This window comes from Delphinapterus leucas, chromosome 13, assembly GCF_059928025.1.
Source record: "Delphinapterus leucas isolate spDelLeu-1000000601 "Yukka" chromosome 13, BTC_Dleu_Yukka2, whole genome shotgun sequence".
Taxonomy (NCBI): Eukaryota; Metazoa; Chordata; class Mammalia; order Artiodactyla; family Monodontidae; genus Delphinapterus; species Delphinapterus leucas.
The window spans coordinates 68124827-68151282 of NC_143141.1; the positions used below are offsets into that span (position 1 = coordinate 68124827).

General features: G+C 39.5%; 1 protein-coding gene across 8 annotated transcripts in view; it reads right to left on the reverse strand.

Moving 5' to 3' along the window:
- The window catches only part of LTBP1 (latent transforming growth factor beta binding protein 1), a 425591-nt gene that overhangs the window by 270208 nt on the left and 128927 nt on the right, over positions 1-26456 (reverse strand). For all 8 annotated transcript variants that reach the window (XM_022574111.2, XM_089922380.1, XM_089922381.1 and 5 more), the window contains exon 4: positions 5703-5872. In XM_022574111.2, coding sequence (XP_022429819.2) covers positions 5703-5872 — 170 coding nt within the window. The remainder of the gene's footprint in view (positions 1-5702; positions 5873-26456) is intronic.

The following is a 26456-nucleotide window of genomic DNA, read 5'->3' on the forward strand; positions in this document are numbered from 1 at the left end:
TTCATCCTGCACTTAAGAATCTCGTTCCAATTCTTCTCATCTGTACTTATTACATCTACATTTGCCTTCATCTAGTTGCCACTCCATGGTTTCTCCCTTTTGGCAAAGGCCCGGTAAGTGGAGGATGAATCTGGTCTTCCTTAAAGCCAACTTCCATCTATGGTGGGTGCTCTGAACTACACCACAGACTCCCTCCCTGTGAAGATTCTGTTACTAGCACTGAGCATCCGAGCCTTTAATGAGTATTCCTGCCCACCTACTTGAAATGGCTGGCATAAGCACAACAGCCTAAGCCAAACACTGCCTGCCTATCCTTTAAACTTCAGATTTGTTTTGCTAAAGCAAAAATCTTGGATGTGTCCTCTAACCTTCTGCAGAACTACTCTCTTCTCGCAGGACAACCAGGAAGATGCAGTTTTAATGGTAACATCTTCGCTCTATCAGTCTGCAACCACAGAAAATCTGCACTCCAGACACATGAACTTTTTTTCCTGGGGAGATATAACACTTGCCGTCAAACCCTGAGATACTTTCATGTCTTATGCTTCTTGGTGGCAGTGTGAACACAGCCTGAAGGCTAATGCTAGCACATTCAGCCACAGTGTCGCTAAAAGAGGAAGGCTCGTGTGCCCAAAGGGCCCGTGCTCTTCAGAGTATGGGAGCATGGACTGCGGTCAGGTCAGAACCGGGCTGCAGGGATTTGGGCAGCAAAGTTGCTCAGTGGACTCTTTGCCTCCCTCTCAGACCTAAGACCTGCTGAGGAGGGCTACTGTATCTTCAAATGGGGGAGCCAGGAATTCCAGTCAGCCCGTGACTCATGTGGGGGGTGAGGGTGGGAGCAGAAGCTGAGTCGACTGGCCTGTTGCAAGGAATGGGAGGGCTCAGCACAGACCACAGGATCCAGGGCTAAGATGTTTCCTGGGGTCCCAGTGCAGGCACGATAAGGTTTTCTTCTGTCAGAAGCGGCCTAATGGGGCTGTGTATGCGTTTCCTGCACCATTATGGGTGCCTACCTAAGCAGAAAGCTTATGTTTAACAATTTAAGTAGAAATTAAAAGTGGGCTTCTCCTAACTTTTTATAACTGAACAGGATCATATTTTCTCAATGCCAATAATCAATCACTCTCTCATGTCTCTCAGCACATCAGGAGATAAATTAGCAACTCTTTTAAGAGTCTGACTTGTATCAATTTTAGAAACTTTAGAAAGGTAGTATATAAAAGATGGTGTCTGCCTTTCCTGAAATTCAAGATTTTGGCTTCGTTGAATCTGAAGTAAGATTTCAATAGACAACTTTAAAATATAATTAACCTTTTTAAAAGCTAAGTCCACCTTGAGAGGAAAACCACGGGAATTAGCAATGAGAAATCCAATTATAAAAGTTTACATTTCTAAAAATTTCCAAATATTAAACTGAGGTAATAGAAAAGAAAAGTGGAGCAGGTGAATATTCAAATCAGAGATTCTCCAATTTCTTAGCTCTGGGACTCTATGCATAATGCCGCAAATCAGTAGTCTAGGGAACTTTTTCAGCTACATCCTAAAGCTCTCCTTTATAAGTAACTCCACACTCTACCTTAGGAAGCTCTCCATTATTAACCCTGATGATAACAAAATCCTTCCACCATGGACCAAAACAGAAACGTTATTTTCTGGTTTTAACATCATCAAGCATCCCATGGTATTTTCAGCACAACAGCGGATGGTCTGGAATGGATACTTATTACCCTCAAGCAAGATCTTTTTCTAGTGCATTGTGTTGAAATAATCTCTTTAGGTGTGAGAGAGATATTTGGGTCTACTCCTGAGCAGATACTAAGATAATCTGAACTGACTGTTTTTATAAGACTGCCTTTAAATGTTATCATCATGTCATTTCAACTTCCCTCCCTCTGGGTTAAAAACACTACTAAACCAACCACAACAGAATTTGGTTTACATAGTCAAATCTTTCCTACAAATTACCGAAGGAGGTACTGGATAAAGCAGATCCCCTCTACCCAACACCATTCTTAGCACTTCTGAGAGAACCAGTGACCTCCATTCCTTGAAATTTTTATAACTACTTATTTGGAAATAATTTTTAAGTATTTTTGTGTTATTTTTAACATAACATGGCTTTACCATATTCACACTTTGTGCAACCATGATAACCATTTAATTCCAGAACACTTTCATCAGCCCAAAAGAAACTCCTTACCCATCAATGGTCACACCCCATTCCTGCTCTCCCCAGCCCCCAGCAACCACTAATCTACTATCTGTCTGCATGGATATTACATATAATTTGCCTGTTCTAGACATTTCATATAAAAATGGAATCATATGTGATCTGGATTCTTTTGTACCTGGACTCATTCAGTATGCTTTCAAGGTTCATTCACGTTGTGGCATGTATCATATTTCATTCCTTTTTGTGGCTGAACAGCCAATGGCAAGATATACCACATTTTGTTTATCTACTGTCAGTTGATGGGCAGTTTGGTTGTTCTCACTTTTTGGCTGTTGTGAATAACACTGCTATGAACATTTGTACATACGTTTTTGTGTACACACGTTTTCACTTCTCTTGAGTATATACTTAGGAGTGGAACTGCTGGGTCATAGAGTAACTCTATGTTTAACTTTTTGAGGAACTCATGGTGATTCATGCAATTCAGTCCAGCCGCATGGCCATTAATGGGTCAACCAGTGAAAATGTTATTTCCATCAGTATCAAAAGGCTTTCTATAAACAACCAGGAGTAACATCCATTACTTTCCCCAGCACTGTGTGGCATGTCACACTAACATTAAAGGAAACTAGACTTATCTAACACAACTGGTTTCCTGGTAGTTCATGCTTTTCTGGCTGCCTCCAAACCAAGTAGAGCTACGTCTGAGAATCATCATGGGAGGAGGGGGGGTTGCTGGGAACAGCGACACTGAAGAACAGTTGCTTACACACAGGGCCCCTAGAGCGTCTTTTGGTTTAATTGTCCTGTTTGAGGCACCAGTCAATCAGGTCCAAAATCTATATATTTTCAGCAGATTGATTTTTTTCAATTGAAGCATGGCTGATTTACAATACTGTGTTAGTTTCAGGTATACAACATACTAATTCAGCATTTTTGCAGATTATATTCCATTATAGGTTATTACAAGACAATGGGTATAATTCCGTGTTATACGTATATCCTTGTTGCTTATGTATTTTACATATAGTAGTTTGTATCTATTAAACCCATACCCCTAATTTTTCCCCCCTCCTTCTGAGTCTGTTTCGTATATACATTCGTATTATCTTTTAGATTCCACATATAGGTGATATTATACAGCATCTATCTTTGCCCAACTTATTTTACTAAGCATAATATTCTCTAGGTCCATCCACATTGCTGCAAATGGCAGTATCTCATTCTTTTTTATGGCTGAGTAATATTCCATTGTTTATATACACACACCACATCTTAATCCAAACACCTGTTGATGGGCACTTGGTTTGCTTCCATGTCTTGGCTATTGTAAGTAGTGCTGCACTGAACACTGGGGCACATGTATTTTTTCAAAGTAGTGTTTTCATTTTTTCCAGATACATACCCAAGAGTGGAACTGCTAGATCATATGGAGGAATTGCCAGATCTTATGGTTGCTCTATCTTCACTTTTTTGAGGAACCCCCATACTGTTTTCCACAGTGGTTGCACCAATTTATATTCCCATCCTCAGTGTACAAGGGTTCCCTTTTCTCCACATCCTCTCCGACACTTGTTATCTGTAGACTTTTTGATGATAGCCATTCTGACAGGTGTGAGGTGATACGTCATTGTAGTTTTGATTTGCATTTCTCTTATAGAGATGTTAAGCATCTTTTCATGTGTCTGTTAGCCATCTGTATGTCTCCTTTGTAAAAATGTCTATTCAAGTCTTCTGCCCCTTTCTTGATTGGGTGGTTGTTTTTTTTTTTTTTTTTGATACTGAGTTGTATGAGCTGTTTGTATATTTTAAATATTAACCCCTTGTCAGTCGCATCATTTGCAAATATTTTCTCCCATTCCATAGGTTGTCTTTTTAGTAGATTGAGAAACTAAGTCTCTAGATTACCAGTTGGCAAACTACAGCCCATGGGCCAAATCCAGCCAGCTACCTGACTTTTTTTTTTTTTAAACAACCTACTAGCTAAGAGTTCTTACATTTTTAAATGTCTACATTTTAAATAGTTATGTATGTACCTATATGTAACATCCACAATTTGTATCTTGGCTCCCAATGCCTAAAATATTTATTATCTGGTCCTTTAAGAAAAAATTTGCAGACCCTCGCTCTAGATGATACTCATGCAAATTAAACTAGTCTCCAGTCTTAATACCAGAGATTCCCAAACCATCTTTTCCTGACACCTCCATGAAATTCAGAATTCTTTTATCAGTATGATCATAAGCTTTCAAAAACTCTTCCCATCACATTCTAATTTTGGAGAGGTTCTATAAAATATGATCTATATAAAGCTTCAAGGAAATAGTAGTACCTCTTTAGATTTTTAGAGATTAGAAAAATATTATATACTTAGGGATATTTCTAGAGAACAGGCTATTAAGCACTGAAATCAAAGGAGCTTTAAAAACAAGATGATACGTCTATTGTTTTGCAAATAACTTGGAAGCTATCCTTTCTAAAGGGCAAGGAGATGATCTACACAATTTCTCCATTCTTCCCTCATCATCCCAATAAATCACCTCAGACTATTGCTCTGGGGTCCAGCCTCAAGTCCTGAGCACAATTTCCTCAAAAGATGAAAAGTGGAATGTACATACGTTATATTAGCTACTCTTTTTGTTACGTGGCCAATTCCGGGATGTGGAGGTGTTCCCCAGGAATCAAGCCCATACAGACACAGGCTTCTGAAGTGCCAAACAGTAGTAAGAATTCTCTCTCAGCTCTCCACACTACTCTGGGTGGTGAAAGACAGTCCTTTTCAACCTCACAACTGGCATTCTCTTTCATTACTTATGGCGCAGGCCATCCGTCAACGTGAGACAGAGCAGGAAGCTGCTGGAAGGAGTGTGTGCATCCAGCTCTCCCCTTTGAACGGTCTGCCGCCCCACTGAAGAACGTTTTCTCCAGATGCTGCCAGCAGACACTCTGTAATATTTAACCCACAAATCATCACATTCCCCACCCTCTGAGCTGGGGCTTGTCCTTGAACCTCCCCCATAGTGAGATATTAACCAAGCTGGCCACTGATACAATAGCTCTTTACAAACTCAGTAAAACCTGCCACACCGTGGAACCGATATGCTAAAAACATTGCCCTCCTAACATGAAAACACCCACTGTAGGTAAATCTCGGAGGGTAATGCAGGACGCTGCACACATCTCACAAGGAATAAATCCTGGCTAGCTCACTAAGGAAAATATTTTATCAATGTAAACATATCAGCCATACAACTGTACAGAAAATTAGAGCAAGTATATCTTGGAAATGGAGGCATCTTGCAGAAACAGTATTACAGGCAAGTCACTTCAGATCCTGCAATGTCCAGGAAAACTGCCTTTCCTCTGAAGAAGGAAACCATATTGCTGTCTGGTTGTTTCAGGAACCAGTATGGATTTTTAAAAAATGATTCTTGAATTTTATCTACTGTAACACGTTAAAGCCATCTACAGAGCGAAGTGTTTCCAAACCATGATACTGTAACTTAGATGATTGACAGGACATACTCACACTGAAAAGGTGCGGCCACATGATCGTGTCCAAATCTTAAAGGGAATGAACCTTCAGTAGACTGCTCTCCCGAAATCACCTTCTGAGCTGCAAAGTACTTGGGCTTGAGCACATATTCCTGGGCCTGGCCATGATGAATCATCACATTCTGTGAGGAAAGGGGTGTCACTCTGGAAAGAAACAAAGTAAGGATAAGGAAATTAATAACGGACTCTTAAAGTCAACTAAGAAGGAAGGAATAAGAAATCAGTTAAACTTAGAAAGGAGCATAAAAATTTCATGCAAGGCTAATTTTTTCCTTCAAATACTGTAGTCATGACATATTAAGAAATAATAACACCTTACCCTTGGAAACCTCCAGCATAAAGGGGACTCTGCCTGTCTAGTCAAGAAGCGTAAGGACATACAGGTCGTCAACAGACGGAGTCTATCAAAGCACTGAAAGCACAGCTACCATGAGCCCTCATGCAACACACACAAGTTATATTTAAGACAAAAACATACATGAACAGGTATGTATATCAGGAAGGTATTAAACCTCTTTGAGCCTCACTTTCCTATTCTTTACCATGGAATATCTACTGCACAGGGCTAAGAACAAAATTCTTGTAAAAATCTGAACACACAAAAACTGAAAAATATTTTATAATCTTTTGAAATATAAATTATGATGATGGGGAAAAACACACTCATAACATTGTAGTTAACAGTTATTTTAATATTTTATGCTGTATCTCAATGATTAAAACTGTACTATTTAGGTTAAGTGTTTCATAATTACTAGTCTCTAAGAATAATAAGAATAATAACTTATGACAATCTCATAATTTTGTCAATGACACGAGTCAAGACCTCTGAGGACTCCTGAACACGATTACTGTGTTTTCACCCTCCTGGTTGAACCCTTTTCTCTTCTATGACAGTTCTCTACTGCTGCATGTACTGTATACTTTAAAATAAGCCTTCATCAAGATTTAATCACTCCCTGAGGGACTGAATTGAAACCATTCACTAAGCAAGACAAACAATGTAGAATATAAAGAAGATATACCAACTAATTCTGGAAAATGCAAACTTGCTATTAAAATTGTTGGAACAGACCACTTTAGCAGCAAACTGAGCCTCTGGAAGGAAACTTGCCCTCTGCTATAATCTTGAATATTATTGACTGTGACACATTAAAGCCATCTAAACCGAACAATATTTCCAAACTACCATACTATAACTGGGGTTTTGTGGCACCTTATTAGCATGAGTTTAGCCCAGTCAACCATCTTCCCAAAAGACTGGCCCTAGTGAGGGACTATCTGAACAAGAGGAAGAAAAGACACCACGGGTGGTGAGCAAGAAAGATAAATCATCAAGCCACCAAAAACACCCACACAGTGTCTCATCAAAAGCAGTAGCAGAATCTTGAATAAATCCAGCCTATTGGATTCATTCTGGTGGGGATGGATGAGGTATTTTGTGAGACAAGACAACCATTAGAGACAAATAGAAGAGGCTGGGATTAAGGGTGCTTCCCTCTTAGCCAGTCAGCGATCTAAACCTATTACTTTCAACCCTGTAGTCCCAGGAAAGCCTAGGAAAATACATCTTGCGCCTAGATTTTTCCAGACACAATGCCGTGGACGGGCATTCTCTTTGTCACTGGATGACTGACTTAAGTTACTAAAAGCCTAAAGCTTAACATTGTAAACACTTTTGTTTTGATGATGTAAGTGTTGGTTTGAACTTTAAGTATGTTTGATTGGGATGAAGTAGAAAGTGAAACAGCTGGACACATCTGGTGGTGACTGATAAGAACCACAAGGCTGCTCTGTCAGCCTTGCGGAAAGGGGAAGCCCTCCTTCTCATCTCAGGGGCAACTCGCTCCCCAGCTACACTGTCAACCCCGTCACTATACTACTGGGACCTGCTGAGAGAAGTACAGGCTGACTCCTGTTCAGAAGAGGACAGCCCGGCATTCCAAGAGACCTTGAAGCTGCTACAACTAATTCCTGCTCTGACCACTGCCAGATAAGGGTGACCGTGGGCTCTGCCTTCTAGTTGAGGTCCTCCCTTTCTCTCCCCTCTGAATCACAGGAGTGAGAAGCAGCAAGAAACCGAGCTGAAAGCACATGTGTGTGTGGGCTCCTTTTCCCTAAACATAACAAAAAGGTGATGAACCAACAAGAGAGCTGTACCAGGTCTAGAACCTGAGTAACAAACCTCAGCCATCATTAACTAAAGGAAATGAGTAATAGTATGGGTAACGGTACCCACGTCTTACTATAACTATCCTACAAGCGACAAACACATTGCAAATATGAAACTACACAGAGCTGTGCTTCCTCGTCCTCCATCTCCTTCACTTTCCTCCAATTCGAGTATGTAAATAAATACATGTGCTCGCAAAGACACACAGACACACACAGATGAACACACAGACACACACAGATGAACAGACAGGCCACTCTGTCTCGTGGCTTCATGCAGAAGCAAAGCCATAAGAAGTGACACCATGTGGGGCAAGTAGAGGCAACTGTCTACTCACTCATTCCACAAATAGAAATTAAGTGTAATCACCACCCTACTCTCTGTTCCTCACTTCCTCCTTCATGGTTGGCATCTACCTTTTCCTCTAATTTCACCCTTCACAATTATTTCCACTTTGGACCATCTCTCAGCCTTACAAATATATATCCTCTTTAACTCTTCTTTTCCTTCTCTTTTACTCAAGTATATGTAGTGTTTCCTATCTCCCAGGGAAGAAGAAAAAAAATCTCCTTTCAATTGGGATTTTCTCCTCTCTTCCCTCATCCCTTTACATAAAAAAAAAAAAAAGGCTTAACAATCGCTAGTGAAAATCAGATCTGTCATAGCATTATAAATAATTTTTTAAGGGAAAACCAAAATGTTTAAAGAAAATTAGATTAAAATGAAAACTACAGGGCCCCTGGTTCAAAATGGATTTGGGGGCACCCATATATTTTCCCTTCCTCCAAGGAAGCCCTAAAAGTTATAGGTAAGGAATAAAAAAAGAAAAGAAATCCAGACTTGACATTTGGCTGTTATGCAATAGGACAGCCACACTAGTCATTAAAATATTGAAGTACTCTGTTCTGACAAACATCTACTGTCCCAAACCCTTAGTGTTCCTCCCTCCCCCACTCCACTGGACTCCCCAGGATATCCACTCAGTCCCATAAGTAAGAATTTCACATTTGACAGAGCTGGAGACCTCAGGGTCTCAGCTCCAGCATCCTTTCTGATGTGTGGCACAGGTACTGACCAAGGATACTAAAAATGTTTCACAAAGCCCATTAACACATACAGGAAAAATTTCAGCAAATCTGTAAGAGAGCAGGGCAGACTGAGAAATGTTGACTGTTGTAGCAGGAAGGAAGCCATACCTAAATATTTTAACTTCTTTTATCTCAATCTACAGTAAGAAGCACATTTTACATGGAGATCCAGTACACATCCATACATATTTTTTTAAATACAGCTAAGTATTACAAAATAGTATATTTATCCTTACTATGCAAAGGACACGAATATTCTCTCCTGTCACTTTTTTAAATGACAGTCTTGAACTACTACATTGATGTCATGACTTCCTGACTCCTAATGGGTCACAAAATAGCTTAAGGACACTGGTCCAAAAAAATCGCACAGGCAGGAAGCCATCTTCCCAGGAGACCACAGACATGTTCTGGATACTCAAACCAAGTAAAGCACAGGGTGATAATGAGAAGTAGGGCTGAACACTGGTGTCTTCACTAAGAAGGCTACCTGTGAAGGCAGCTGTTCTCCCTGATTCTAGCAAAGAGAACATCCAAGGGTCAGGCTTCTACCCCCATCAGGGAAAAAATGAGTCTTCTTCTCTAAAAGAATGGAACTATGTGGTACAAACCACAAAACTTACTCCCCCAGAGTAAGGCCCTCTCATTCTGGTGTTTGGAGATCCCCTAGCTTCAAGACTGGTTTCCCATATTTCCCCTAAAAGGAAGGTTGCCAGGCAACCAGGAGACAGGGAGCTCCAGGAGAATGATCCTAGGGAGAAAAGGGGGAGTCATGAGAATGGAAAACTGATTGAGATTTTGGAGAAACTTGACTATATATACGCAATTGACGGAATGGGAAAAGGGAGAATCCATTCCCATTTGATGCTAGGAACACACTCCTTCAGAAAGCACAGAGATGTTGGCTGTGGACAACCCAAGGAGGGAGCAACCCAAGCACCCTATACTGGGCTTTGCCTTGAGTGGAACACCCACAGACAATATTGCGAAGGCTGTAACTGCTAGAAACAACCCATGTGGCCAACGTAGGTGATATAAATGTACATACCTAGCTGGAGGAGGTTGGAAAATTCTGGAAGAGGAAGAGGAGAAGTGAAGGGAAGATGAGGAGAGCCACTGCCCTCATCTTACAAAATGGAGGGTCATGAGAGAACATTCACAACCTTGAAAGATGAGGTTGACGGAAGAGGAAACAGAGGTTTAAATGTGTTGGCGGAGTATGCAGAGACAAACTCTTAATACTAAACAAAGATGTTTGAGAGGCAGGGTGGGGAACGAGAGGTGAAATGAATGAGCTCAATCTTCATCTCCTACGGCAAGCAGTTTTTAGACAACATTTAAAGGGAATAAATCTAGAACTGGCCAGAGGTCACTACCAGAAGGAGTAATAGGACTTGAGGATTAAATTAAGGGTGGCAGGGAGCAAAAGGAAAAGGAGTCAAGTGATAATGAAGGTTTCCAGCCTGGTTGACTAGAAGGGTATTTTTGGTTCAAGTCCAAGAGGAAAAGTAAAGGCAAGGAGGTGTGCCGAGTTAAGGCAGTCAGAAAAAAAAGGCCAGTGTGTGAGGAAGATAATTATGTTAGTTTTAGAGATAGAAATGTGGGGTGGATCTCTGGGGAGCAGATACAGAAAGCCTCTGAGTTTAGGAACAGTGATGTTCCAAATTCTTCTAAGGCAAAAATGTTTCAGAAAAACTATGGAACCACACAGTCTTGGAGGCTAGTTGCACTTAAGTGGTGGGGACACAAAGAAAATCAAGAGGAGATAAAAACAAAACTAACATAGATACAGAAACGATAAGTGGAAGAAAGTTTCTAGATGGAAAGGAGAGAGGACCATCTGAAAATTGCTGCAGAAAAGGCAGGGAAACAAGCAATTGGAAAAGGCCACTGGGTTGGGTTGTAGGTCAACAGCCCCCTCAGCACTGCCACTTTACTAGTGACAGGAGTGGGACTGCATGGGGTGAAACACTTGATGGGTGCTCTACTGGTGACACTCGGAAAAGGAGAGAAGCAGGCCAGAAATCAGGGGTACAGCCAGCCACCTGAAGACTTGAATCTGTGTAAACCTCTGTATCTTTGTAACTAGAAAGGAAACAATTACATAAAACTTCTTTCCTTAAAAGAAGGGATTAGTTACACACTGTTTACACTTCTGCCTTCACAGTGGCAATTTTTGGCAAGAGAATGGACTAAATTTTTCCATATTTCTACTAAATCCATTATTTGACCTGTAGAGCAGGTGGGAGGATCTGGCAACACCCAAGCCCCTTTCCACTTAAGGAAAGAGCTTTGGACCTCACAGAAGGGAGCCTCCAACAGGCCATAAAATGTTTCCCACAGAAGGTAGGTCTGACATGATCAAACCCTCTCCCCTATGATTAGGGCACTCAGGTTTATAATCAGGATGAAGAAAAACTGGGAGAGGAAACAGTGTTGCCACAGAGAAGTCACCTTCAGTCTTTCAGGGCCTGTTTCTCTTTACAAAATTCAACTGGTCATATGTGCCCTGGTTGTGTTTCAAGTAGCTTAGAAGCGTGGGTGAATGCTCCTCAAAGAACAGAATGCACCAAAGTAAATAAGAAATGCAAGCTGTGATTTGAGGGAGAAAGGCTCTTTCCTGCAAAGTTCAAGGACAATGTGCACAGAGACGGACAAAGAAAAACCTCCCTCTAGGAAGAGGTCGCTAGGCAGAGTAACACACACACACACACACACACACGCACACAGAGGAAAGGGGAGACAAGTGTTTGTTTTCAGTAACCCCATTCATAGGAAATTATCTATCCAACCAAAAAAAATAAGGAGGTAAAAGGCTGCCGCTGAGGAGACTAAAGGACATCACAGACTTCCAGTAACAGAGTGAGGGCTGGAGCACGCCAGAACAAACACAGAGAAAGTGAAACGAAACAAGCAAACACAGTCATGAGAACAGGAAGAAAGTAAAGATTACACTGAAAATATCAATGTAGGGATAGCCCAGTAAAAAGTCCTACACTGCAAATGAGATGAAAAAGACAAAAAATACTGAAAAAATAAAATTAAGGAAGATAGATATTGGGGGTTGGGGGGCATGTTGGAAAGACATGGAAATTAAGGGAGCTTTGGTGGTCATCATGAATAAACATGGTAAACTCAACCAAGTTGAACCGATTTTCTTTCACCAGTGGTTCTTAACTGGGGTGATTTGACTCCCAACCAGGGACATTTGGCAATATCTGAAGGCGTCTGTAATTATCAGGACTTGGAGGTAAGGTGCTCACATCTAGTGGGTAGAAGCCAGGGATGCTACTAAATATCCTATGACATACAGGATAGTCCTTCATGAGAAAGACTTATCGGGCTAAAAATGTCAACAGTTCTGAGGCTGAGAAACACTTCTGTAACCATGAGCTTTTATCACAAAACAGGTGTAATGAATACCTGAGTAAAGAGCCCGTGGCCTCCAGGAGTAGCAACGAAGATGTCCACAGAAATGATGCAGCCAGGAACACAGGAATTTAGATTCAACAATAAAGAAATTGATTAAAAAAAAAACATACAACTTCCACCTGTGTCTTTTGGAAGCCCCATTAAGGCCACAGGAAGGTGGCCTTGTACTCAAGTTGTTTGGGTGGCTTGGGTGTAAGGAATGCTAGAATATCACTGAAAATGTAATGGGATGGCCAAGAAAATAATCACTTTTATTAGAACTCCTCAAAGGAACAGTATAGAATGTGGTTGGAGAAAACCCTTGGAGATAAACTGCTTAGCATTGGGCTGAGGGTGTGCCATAAAGACAAGATGCAAAAATAAGATCTGGTCGGTCACTAAACCGCTTTCTAAGGAAGGTGAGTCCCATCCAAACCAAAGTATGGCTTTGGTTATGCCAACAAGGTCAGAAGCATTTGGGACCAGGCATGAATTGTCTGGGATAACAAGGGAGAAAGGCTCAGGGCTGCACGAACAATTCTCCACACTACTCTCACGGTCCTCACATTCTCCTCTGAAGACGTCTGTCTGACCTCAAGTGCTGGCCTCTCAGAGGCACGCTGTGCCCTGGAATAGCCCTGGTTAGAAGAGTCTTCTGCACCTGACTGCTACATGCGAACATCCAAGGAATTCTCCAACCCTCTAATCCGAAGTTCCTAGGAGGGAGGGGACTATAATAAAAGAGCTGTAATGAAGAAGAGACTCTAAGAAGCACAGTGAGCAAGGCCTCCTCTTGGGAAGTTTAATAATCGTAATGCGTGGGAGATTAGAAAAAAAATGAAGTGTAGATCAACTATACTCCAATAAAATTTTTTTTAAAAAATGAAGTGGACTGAAATTAAGTGCTTAAAAAATGTAAATGGTCTTAACTCAATGAAAAGTCAAAGACGGTCAGACTGAATAAAAACGCCCAGGTGTTGTATATGCTGCTTACAACAATTCCATTTTAAATATAAAGACACAAATAGGTTAAAAACAAAAGGATGAAAGAAGAGGTAACATGTTAACATGAGTCAGATAAAAGCTGCAGTGGCGCTGTTAATAATAGGCAGAGTAGATTTCAGAGCAAAAAATATTACCAAGGATAAAAAGCATCATTTCATAAGGATAAGGGTCAATTCATCAAGAGGACATAAGAATCCTCAACAGTTGTGAACCTGATAACAGAGCTTCAAAATACATGAAGCGAAAACCTAAAAAAAAAAAAAAGAAAAAAAGCCATGAGAAGTAGACAAAACTTTGTAGCTGTAACTGCAGGTTTAGTACCTTTCAATTGACAGAACAAGTACCCAGAAATCAGTAAGGATACAGAAGACTTGAACAACACAATCAGCTAGCTTAACCCAACTGACATTCATAGAACACTTTGCCCAAGGGCAGAGCACATGTTTCCCAAATGCATACAAGATATTTACCAAGACAGAACACATTCTGGGCCATATAAAAAATTTCAGTAACTTTTAAAGGGTTTGGGTCATACAAATTATGTTCTTTGACCATAACAGAATTAAATTAGAAATCAATAACAGAAGTATCTTTAGAAAATGCTCCAAATACTTGTAAACTAAAAACCAAACTTCAAAATAACCAATGGATCAAAGACAAAATCAAAAGGGAAATAAAAATTATTTTGAACTGAATGAAAATGAAAACACAACCTATCCAAATTTGTGGGATGCTGCTAAACCACTACACCAAGGAGTAAATTTGTAATGCTAAATACCTATATTAGAAAAGAAGAAAGGTCTCAAATCAATGACCTCAGCTTCCAAATAAAAAAACCAGCAAAAAGGAAAATAAAAAGAAATGAAATAAAGACCAGAGCAGAAATATATTAATTTGGGGGGGGGAAGTCAATAAAAGCTGTTTGAGAAGATCAGTACAACTGATAAATCTCTGGCTAGACTGATAAACAAAAAGAGAAAGAAGACAAGTTATCAATATTAGAAATGAGAGAAGTGACATCACTATAGGTCTAGAAGTTCAAAAGGTCTAATGAAGCAATTTGAAGAAGCCTCCATTAGCCAAAGAATAACTGTGATTGAGTTGAATTATTTGAAATATGTTTAAATGTATCCATTCATTAAAAAAACTAAGTCACCTCTGGAAGATGTTAATCAACTCATTATTTGAAAACTGGTCAATCAACAATTAGCACTACACCCTCATGTGATGGTAAATTTTTTTTTTTTTTTTTTTTTGCGGTACGCAGGCCTCTCACTGTTGTGGCCTCTCCCGTTGCGGAGCACAGGCTCCGGACACGCAGGCTCAGCGGCCATGGCTCATGGGTCCAGCCACTCCGCGGCATGTGGGATCTTCCCGGACCGGGGCACGAACCCGTGTCCCCTGCGTCAGCAGGTGGACTCTCAACCACTGCACCACCAGGGAAGCCTGTGATGGTTAATTTTATGTTTCAACTTGGAGGGTGTTTTTGGATGAGATTAACATTTAACTTGGTGGACTCTGAGTAAGCAGACTGCCCTCCATCATGTGGGTGAACCTCATCTAATGAGCTGAAGGCCTGAATAGAACAAAAAGACCAGCCTCCCTGACTAAGAGGGAATTGTGCAGCAGACTACCTTCTAACATTACCTGCACCATTGGTTAGGTTCTCCTGGATCTCTGCCTGTAGGCTCTACTTCAAATCTGGACTTGCCAGCCTCCATAATCACATGAGCCAACTTCTTAAAATAATCTCATTATATATGGTATATATACACACACACATATGCACACATGCAATTGGTTTTGTTTCTCTGAAAAAGCCCAACATATAACCCGCTACTCTCTCTATACAAACTGAACCTCAAGCAAACAACTGAGGAAAGATGGTTTGGAAAATTTTTCTAGCAGAAAAAGGATAGAATTAAAACACCATATTTGCTACCCCTATTGAAATGTAGTCAATAATCAATAACTGCTGACATCTCAAAAAGAGACAACACATGCCGCATGATGGAAGAGCACACTGCCACTTAGGAAGCAGTCCCATCAAAAAGCAAACCTGAATGTGATCAAGCATCTAGAACTACACACCACTTACAGCAAATTCAACGGGCAGAGTCCATGTTAATTTCCCAGCAAAATCTACAGTTCAGTGAAGAGATTTCAAGGAAACAAAAAAAAGGGAAGAGGGACTCACAGATCAAAATATTTAAGAAACAAAAACTGCCACGATAAATATTTTTTGATCCCCATTTGAACAAATAAGCTGTTAAAAACTTATGAAACATCTAGGGAAATTTACCTGGATTCTTAATGATAAATTTTATTAATTATCTTAGGTGGGATAAAGGTCTTGAGAGTATGTGTTAAGAGCCCTTATCTTTTAGGGATACTGAAATATATGCTAAATATTTACAGATTGACTTCAAAATAATCAGGGGGAAGAAGAGAAGTAGGCAGAGTATAAAAGAACACAATTGGCTCTGAATTGATAAGGATGGATACTTTGGAGTTTCTCCATACTATTTTCCCTGTTTTTATGTGTCTAAACCATTCTCTAAGAGTTTACAAACTACAAGTATATGAAATTGTTTAAAACCTGTATCAAATGAGATCATCTATTTACAAGTACTTTGAAAAGTAGGAAAAAAATCAGTAAAACTAGAAGAAAAAAGTTAAAAAGTAGAAAACATTACTTACATGTAAGGTGGCAATATTGCTTAGTATTCACAAAAAGAAAAAGAAAAAACAAATAGCAAGAGAGGAAAAAAGAATGAAAAGACAAAGAAATTCCAGCCATGCACATCCCCACTTTTCTTCTATTTCTGATTATCAAAGCTACAAGCTACAGACACTGTAAAACTCTTAGAGTAAAACATAGGAAGACCACTCTTTGACATAAATCACAGCAAGATCTTTCTGGACCCACCTCCTAGAGTAATGGAAATAAAAACAAAAATAAACAAATGGGACTTAATGAAACTTAAAAGCTTTTGCACAGCAAAGGAAACTATAAACAAGACAAAAAGACAACCCTCAGAATGGGAGAAAATAGTTACAAACGAATCAATGAACAAAGGATTAGTCTCCAAAATATATAAACAGCTCATGCTCTTTATATATTTGCAGCTCAATATTAAAAGAACAACCCAATCCAAAAATGGGCAAAAGACCTAAATAGACATTTCTCCAAAGAAGACATACAGATGGCCAAGAAGCACATGAAAAGCTGTTCAACATCACTAATTATTAGAGAAATGCAAATCAAAACTACAATGCGGTATCACCTCACACCAGTTAGAATGGGCATCATCAGAATATCTACAAACAACAAATGCTGGAGAGGGTGTGGAGAAAAGGGAACCCTCTTGAACTGTTGGTGGGAATGTAAATTGATACAGCCACTATGGAGAACAGTATGGACGTTCCTTAAAAAACTAAAAACAGAACTACCATATGATCCAGCAACCCCATTACTGGGCATATACCCAGAGAAAACCAAAATTCAAAAAGACACATGCACCCCAATGTTCATTGCAGCACTATTTACAATAGCCAGGTCATGGAAGCAACCTTAATGCCCACTGACAGACGAATGGATAAAGAAGATGTGGTACATATATACAATGGAATATTACTCAGCCATAAAAAGGAACGAAATTGGGTCATTTGTAGAGACGTGGATGGACCTAGAGACTGTCATACAGAGTGAAGTAAGTCCGAAAGAGAAAAACAAATAACGTATATTAAGGCATATATGTGGAATCTAGAAAAATGGTACAAATGAACTGGTTTGCAAGGCAGAAATAGAGACACAGATGTAGAGAACAAACATATGGACACCAAGGGGGGGAAGCGGGGGTGGGAGGGTGGTGGTGGTATGAATTGGGAGATTGGGATTGACATGTATACACTGATGTGTATAAAACAGATAATAAGAACCTACTGTATAAAAATTAATAATAAAATTTAAAAAAAAAGCTACAAGCTAATGAGGCAGATATCCTATCTGCAAAGCATGAGGTAACTGCTCAAAAGCTCTGAAAAGCACAGATGACTAAACTTATTCAGTTCAAGTTTTTGATGATTTATTTAGCAAGTAACCATGGAAGGAAATATTGTTAATAACCAAAGTCCTTAGTTTTGTCAAAAATGAGTTACTACGTTTGGTTACTTGGGACAGCATCCCTGCACACAAATTTAAAAGGAATTGCAGCCATCTCCTATTTATCTAAACTAAGAGAGGCCAGGGTAAATCTAACTAAATACAATCTAAGAAAAATGCAAAATGTAAACAATAATTAAGGGCTTCTACCCTACTGAGGAAGTGACAACTGCAAAGCTTTTTCATCAAATTCTAGGAACCAGATCCTAACTCTACCACTTGCCGTGGGAAGGAAGGGGAGAATTATCTCAATTTCCTCACTGCAATGTGAGAGTAATGATATCCACCTCACAAAGTTAATGTAAAGACAACATGAAGTGGGATTTGTTTTTTTAAAAACGATTCAGTTTTATTAATTAACATATATTAATTTCACACATAATCTAAATAAAGTCTTTTACAATTCATTGTGTGATCCTTGATCAAAATACAGATTACAAGCATAGAGAAACATTTTCATTCCTCTGATATAATGATCTGAGAACTGTGAGTTCTATGGTTTACAAAATGAAGCCTCATTATTTAGTAAACATGGAGGTACATTAATTATATGACTTTACCTATACTTTTCTTGGGTATCAGTGAGTTAAGTGTGTGAAAATACCTAGCACAGTATCTGATGCACACACAAGGGTGTCACATTCTTTTACTCCCCTCCACCAATAAGGAGGAGAGCACAAATACAGGATTTCACCCCTCTGGTAACATTAGAATTCATATTCAGAGACTGCCCAAATGTATAGTTAAAAGCAATGTTTGTTTCAAACAATTTTTATTAAAAAAAATTCTGAAGTTATTTGTAAATATTGAGTTTGGAATTTACAGTCCCATTCAGCAACCCTGAGGTCAGTTATCTATATAGTTATACCTACAAGTGAGAGACCTCCACCAGTTTCCAACGGAGAATCAAGGAACCTAGCACCACAGCCACTATGGAATATAGTCTGGCAGTTCCTCAAAAAGCTAAAGACATAATTACCATATGGTCCAGCAATTCCACTCCCATGTATATGGCCAAAATGAACTGAAAACAGGGACTCGAACAGATACTTGTACACCAATGTTCACTGGAGCATCACGCATAATAGGTGAAACGTAGAAACAACCTAAGGTGTGCCCTTTGACAGATGAATGGATAAACAAAATGTGATATACACACAATGGAATATTACTCAACCATAAAAAGGAATGACGTTCTGATACATGCTACAACCTGGAAGAACCTTGAAAACATGATGTGAAGTGAAATAAGCCAGATACAAAAGGACAAATTCTGTATGATTCTACTTAAATGAGGTGCGAAGAATAGGCAAATTTATAAAGACAGAGCAGAATGGAAAAATAGTGGGAGAGAGATGGAGAGTTATAGTTTAATAGGTACAGAGTTTCTGTTTGGGGTGATGAAAAAGTTTTGAAAACACAGTGGTGATGGTTGCACAACAGCATGAATGTAATTAATGCCAGTAACTTGTGTACTTAAAAAGGTTAAAATGGCCAAGGTTTACCACTATTAAAAAAAAAAATCCTATGTAAAAAAGACCTCAGATCCCTACAACCAAACCCAAAACTAAACAAAATAGACAAAATAATAATAAAAAAACAGGGAAGGAAAGGGCAGGTTTCTTACCTTTCCTGTTCCCCATCCTTCAGTGTTTCTGGATGATAAAACGTAAGGCTTATTCATCTCAGTCTATTCCAAATATGTTTTTGTCTCCTTTTAGCCAACTGTTTAAGATGCCAATTTTACAGTAATAATCAGGTATATGTTATATCCCCCACATTATCACTTCAGTTTCTTTCCCCTCCTGCTTTCTAACACTCTTCCCTTTGGTAGCTGCTCCTTATACCACATGATGAGATTTCAGCCTCTGCTGTTACATTCTCCAGTGACCCATGTCTTACAGCACGGCAAGGAATAAATGGCTGGTTGGCCAGATATGGGAAATAAATATCCACTTGTCCGGGAAGCCTTTCATACCCAACTGCTCATTCTCCAAATTCTTCTCCCACAGCACTGTTAGAGCTATTGTATTTACATGAATTTTTAGTCAACTCTCCATCATGGACCCTAATGGCAGCTGAAAGGGACATTCATGGTTTCTGGTTTTGGATGTTAACTTTGTACACTCCTTCCTCATTACCTATAAACCCGGAAGAATGAAAAAGATAGTGGGAACCTGTCAGACAAGCTGTTCTTCTACAGTCTTCCCTCTTCCTAGCCAGCACCTTCCTTACACTGAGCTCTGAGACTGGCATCTAAAGAGTCAAGGATGGATACAATGGTACAAGGATCCAAGAGCTCACTTTTCCAGGACACAGCATCCACAGCACTCAAGATGGAGAAAGCATAAACACTGAATCAGATTTTGGAAATTCAAATTGTACTTCTGCCTGTGCCACTGAATCTCGGAGAGCCGTGGATCAAATTCCTCTAAGTCTGTTCCCTCATTTATAAGGTGTAAGGCTCTATGAGACGACCTCAAAAGTTCCCCAGCTCTGGAACTCAGTTATAAGCACATCAAGAACTGTAGCTCCAAAACTGTTCTCTAGTCACATCAAAAAATATTTCATATGGGAAACTATTTTTAATGTAGTATACATGTAAATATCTGTTCAAAGTGGGAAGAGAATCTCTTGGGGTTTTACTTCCCCACATTCAAGCTAACTAAAATTAAAAGGGGAAAGTTTTTTGATTTTTAAGGTGGATGCAATAAACTCTGTTTTTCCCAAATGGCCTTGTTTTTTTCTAATACAACTGCTGCTAAACTAGGTCACCTAACTAATAAATATTGAAAGCATTTAACCAAATTCAAACATCTGTTCCATTCCTCTTTCAGGGTTTGATCCAGCTGAAATAAAATATCCACTGCCCTACAGGACCTGCAAGATCCACACTGCTGGAAATGTTGTTTTCTTAAAGCCAATATTACCTAATGAAAAAATATGGCCTATTTCAGTAAGTCTGAGGCACAAGGAGGACAAAACTATGTGAGAGGCAGCAAAATGCGATCAAGTAAATCTTGCCCTGCTGGATATTCCCACAGTAGGGCAACAGGGCTCATAACAAACCTTGCTTGGGTATGTGCCCAATGTGTCCCCTGCATGGTAGGTCTATCCAGAGAACATGGTGAAGGCAGTGCCTCTCCAGCTCCTGTATATACTAGGAGAACTTTGCTCTCAGGGCTGTTACCCTATTCTGCACTGGAATTTCTAAGCAAATAATTCAAATTTGACTTTGGGAAAAATTACACTGACTTTAGAAAACAGAAATTGGTTTGTGCATAGAGATACCACAAATCAAGTTAATAATTAAATAAGAGATTAGAAAAGATACCTGCAATGCACGTGAAAAATATGGGTATGAGATACAAAGATCTCTTATAAATTAACAACAAAACAAATGGGTAACCCAATGGGAACAAAACCAAATAAGGAAATGGACAAAGGACATGAACATGCAATTCCCTGAAGAGAAAAATCCAGAAGACTGAGAAGATGCCCAGCCTCACCAGTAATGCAAACATAAAACCGCATTTCACACCCACTCTGCCAAGATGTTTTCAAATCACGAAAATATGGGGAAAAAAGGATGGAACTATGGCTGACAGGGACATAAAGTGGGAGAAGAACAATACTCTTCGGCATCACTGGTGGAAATGTGAGTTCTAAGACCTTGGAAATCAATCTAGAAAACTTAAATTCAAGATAAAGCTATCCAATGACCTAGTAACTGCATCTTTTATAATTTAAAGAAATAAATCCCAGTACATAAGGATATATATTTAACATGTTTATTGAATCACTGTTTATAACAGCAAAAAAAAGTTAAGAACACACTGGAAACAAGCTGAATGGCCAATAGAAGAATGGTTCAATAAATCAGCACATTTACAACATTGAATATTATGTAACCATTAAAAATGAGTTTTATCTATGTTGGAGGATTTTCTACAACCTATTTTAAGTTAGAAAATGAAGGCGCAGAAACATTCATATACTATGTCCTTATTTATTAAGCAATAATAAATGACTGGATGGACATGGGAAACATAGCACAGCTTAGGCACTAGGTTATTAAGTTATCTATGAAGGGGAGTAGTATGGTTCAAGTGGGGAGGAATGATAGTAAAGGTAAAAAGCAAGATTGAATTTTAAAGCTGTCCATGATTTTTTTTAAAAGGCATATGATATTCCAGTTGTATAAAATTTTATGTATACTCCATAAATAGAAATATAGACAGATGATCCGAAACAAAATAACTACAAGTACATCCCATTTTATTGTCACTGCAGTGGTCTTCAAACTAGATACAGTCCTCAAAAGGTACAAAATATAATGCTGTGATCCAATAATACCAGAACTTTACTTTTGTTTCTTTGTATTTCTCTTCCTTTTTATCTTCTGTTTAGAATGTTTTATAACATTCATAATATATTAGCTCAATAGTTCATGGGCTACATATATAGGGTACATACTAAGACGTTTTTGCTGATATCAGTGTACGATCCACAAGTCTGGAGAGCAGAGTGGATACATTTGAGCAGGATACTTTTTACACCAAGACTCCTTCAGGAAAGTTTTGATCACCTAGTTACCTATGGATTCTGTAGACTTATAATTCTAGATAACCTAGATTCTGGCATTGTTTCTACTAAGAGTTGGTTATCAGTGCCTTCCTCTTCCCTCCATCCCCACCCTTTCTATCCTATCAGAATTGCTGTAAGAGAAGGATCTCTCAGAATTTATTTAAAATAATTCTACAAAAACTTTGTTTGCTCCTGCAACTACTTCCAGTCCCCTTAATGTGTGATTGATCTACACCCACTACCACCACCACCTCCTTATCTCTTACAATCTGATTTTCATATCATCTAAGTTCTTTCTCCCAAACAATTCTGTGAGAATGATTTTATAAATGACCTACACATGGTTTTTTTTTGTTTTATTTATTTATTTATTTTTGCACTGAGAAGCCAGTGCACAGGCTTCTCATTGCAGGGGCTTCTCTTGTGGAGCACAGGCTCCAGGTGCGTGGGCTTCAGTAGCTGTAGCACGTAGACTCAGTAGTTGTGACTCGCGGGCTCTAGAGCGCAGGCTCAGTGGTTGGGACACAAAGGCTTAGTTGTTCCGTGGCATGTGGGATCTTCGCGGACCAGGGCTCGAACCCGTGTCCCCTGCATTGGCAGGCAGATTCTTAACCACTGTGCCACCAGGGAAGCCCAACCTACATGTTTTTAAAAAACTAAAAACTACAAAACACCATAAAATTCTTGTTCTTCTTGTAAGAACACTGACAGTTTCACAGATCTCACTATCCTTAAGATCTCTACAGCACTCATAATATATTAAAATGTATGAATTTTACATCTACTTATGCTATAAACCCCACACTATTCCATCTGGTGGAATCTGGTGTCATTTCCCTTAAGTCTGAAGAACTTCCTTCAGAATTTCCTGTTGGGAAGATCTACAACAAATTGTCTCCATTTTCATTTCTCTGAAAATACTTTTATTTCACCTTTGTCTTTGAAGGATTTCTCTTTGGACATAAAATTTCAAATAGCTTGTTTCTTTAGCACATTAAAAATGTTCCACCACTTTACAACCTCCTTTGTTCCTGATGAGATGTGACCCATCATTTATATCATTGTTCTACTGTATGTAATTTATCTTTTAGCTCTGGCTGCTTTCAACGTTCTCATTGATTTTCAGCTGTTTTCTATGAAGTGCCTAGGTGTGATTTTCCTTGTATTCATCTTGAGGTTTGCTGACCTGCTTTCATCTTTAAGTTTGTTTTTCACCTAATCTGGGAAACCATCAGCCATTATCTTTTCAACTATTTTTCCTGACACATTCTCTTATCTTCTGAGGTTACAATTACATATATACTATTTGATATTATCCTAACAGCTGATATTATCCTAACAGCACCAAGACACTTTTCCATTTTTCTTGAATCATTTATCTTTGTTCAAAATAGAATAACTGAACTTGAAGACAGCCTGATCAAAATTACCTTATCTTACTTCCATCTGGGTTTTTTGTTTTCTGTTTTTCTATTAAAATTTCCCATCTATTGTTGCATTATGACCATATTTTGGGCCTACAATATTTATAATATCTGCTTTTAAAGTCCTTGTGCACTAAATTCCAGCATCTCAGTCATCTTGGGGTTGTTTTCTATTGACTGTTTCTTCTCTTGACTATTGAGTCATTTCCCTTTTCTTCATGTGGTTGGTATTATGGGAAGGCTATTATGAATATTATGTTGTAGAGACCATCTTTTTCTGAAGAATACTGATCAGTTACTTAGCTAGATTCAAACTCCAAATTGTTTCACTATGGTGTACAGTGGCTGGAACTACTCAGTTCTTTCAGCTTTCCAGCTGTTTCTTCTCATTGGGAACTTTAGAGTCTCTCCATGAATCAGCCAAGAATTTGGACAGAGTTTAATGTAAAATGTTGCGGCTTCCTCTTCTGTGACTCCCTCCGTCCCTGGATGTGTCTCCTCACTTTCCAGTCACTCTGGCAGCCACAAATGCCGTTCATCTCCCAACTCCTCCAGCCAGTAACTGCCACTTTCTGCTCCACATCTAGCCATCCCACTATGCACAGAGTGGGAATGCCACCAGGCAAAAACAGTATATGAATGTTAACTTTATCCAGCGCAATTCACATCCTTCAAGAATCAACTTCCCTCCAATTTCTGTCAGCTATCAGTTGCTCTCTGGTGGCTTCAAATATGGATTTTATATCTTGTCCACCGTTTATAATTGTTATCTGCATCAGGGTCCTCTGATAAAAGTATGCTGCTATTGGCATGACCAGAATAAGAAGTTCCCTGCAATGATATTTTAGAAACATGTTTTTCTTTTTCTTTTTTTTTTTTTTTTTTTGCGGTACGCAGGCCTCTCACTGTTGTGGCCTCTCCCATTGCGGAGCACAGGCTCCAGACGCGCAGGCTCAGCGGCCATGGCTCACGGGCCTAACCGCTCCAAGGCATGTGGGATCTTCCCGGACCGGGGCACAAACCCGTGTCCCCTGCATCAGTAGGCAGACTCTCAACCACTGCGCCACCAGGGAAGCCCTAGAAACATGTTTTTCTTTCATTTCATTTAACCTTCTTACGTCCTTAAAGACTAGAGACAGCAAAATTTGCTTACACTAAACAAAAAACAGTATAAACTTGGAAATGGTAACATCTTATTATGCATCTTTACATTTGTTAATGGAATTATTTTTAAAGTGGGGCAAAATATGTCCTGTTTAGAGAAACAGGTAGATGTAGGGTTTCCCCCCCATTGGAAGCATTACCTTGCACATTAGCTCAGAAAACCATGGGGGTTTATCATCATGTGCAATGTAAGTCATGAAAGTAACGTGTCTACCAAGGCAAGAAGATCCATCACGGTTTTGGCAACTGGGGAATTTGTAGGATCTAACTCACTGAACAATAGGATAGCATCATTATGTGATACACACTGAGGACGGCAAGTCAATTAGAGTAAGTGGCTTTGTGTAGTTTCCCCAGACTTACTCTGAAACTCATGGGATAATGGTCTGGTATTCTACATTCTGCAGTGAGGCCAGTTATACCCTCATTGATGGAAAGCACTGTTCAGACAGCTAAGAGATTGGACATGATTGAGTCCAATCACGTCACTCTACAGATGGGGAAACTGAGGGCCACAGGAATTCAGTAACGTATTCAAGACCAAAAAATTAAGTAACTGTCAACAATGGCAGAAACAAGACTAGAGCCAACTGCTTCCTCCTGCACCTCACACTACTTCTCTTACATATGGGAAAAAAAAATTAAATATAGGGCTTCCCTGGTGGCGCAATGGTTGAGAGTTCGCCTGCCGATGCAGGGGACACGGGTTCGTGCCCCGGTCCAGGAAGATTCCACATGCCGCGGAGCAGCTGGGCCCGTGAGCCATGGCCGCTGAGCCTGCGCGTCCGGAGCCTGTGCTCCACAATGGGATAGACCACAACAGTGAGAGGCCAGTGTACCGCAAAAAAAAAAAAAAAATTAAATATAAAAGATACAAAATAGACCAAAGTATTAAGGAAGCAAAACCCCTAAATTTTTTCCCCCTCACTGCTTAACAAGATTGGGCATTTAACCTTCTTGTGTCTTCAAAGACTAAAGACAGCAAAAAAAAACGTATTCCAAAAGAGCAGTCCTTACAGAATAACAAAAATTATTGCCAATAGTTCACAAATATGATCAACTGTAAGAGCGCCACTGAAAGTTGCTTATTATTTTTTTTTGTGGTACGCGGGCCTCTCACTGTTGTGGCCTCTCCCATTGCGGAGCACAGGCTCCGGACGCGCAGGCTCAGCGGCCATGGCTCACGGGCCCAGCTGCTCCGCGGCATGTGGGATCCTCCCGGACCGGGGCACGAACCCCTGTTCCCTGCATCGGCAGGTGGACTCTCAACCACTGCGCCACCAGGGAAGCCCGAAAGTTGCTTATTATTAACTTACATCACTAACCTGCTACCTTTTTTGCCAGAACCCATTTGTCCTGTTAAATTCTCTTTTCAGGTCTTTCAGTTCCACATTAAACTTCAGTAAAATTCAGTTCCCATATGGGACCCAGCAGATACTGAGTTCTATGCCCTAATTTGTTGAAGTGTTGAAAATAAAAGGACTGGTAACTTCCTCACTTCTGTGGGATTTTCTCATAAATGCCAAGGCAAGTCCTATGAGATCAGCATTGTCATTACTACTCCTTATATTACTATAATGTATAGAAACACTCTGCATGGAGTTCAATTAGCTGGCTTCTGATAGGTAACTTCACAGTCATCATTTCTCAACAAAAATAATCGCATTTTTAAACCAAAAAAAACAAAAGTAATCTCTGTGTATATATACAT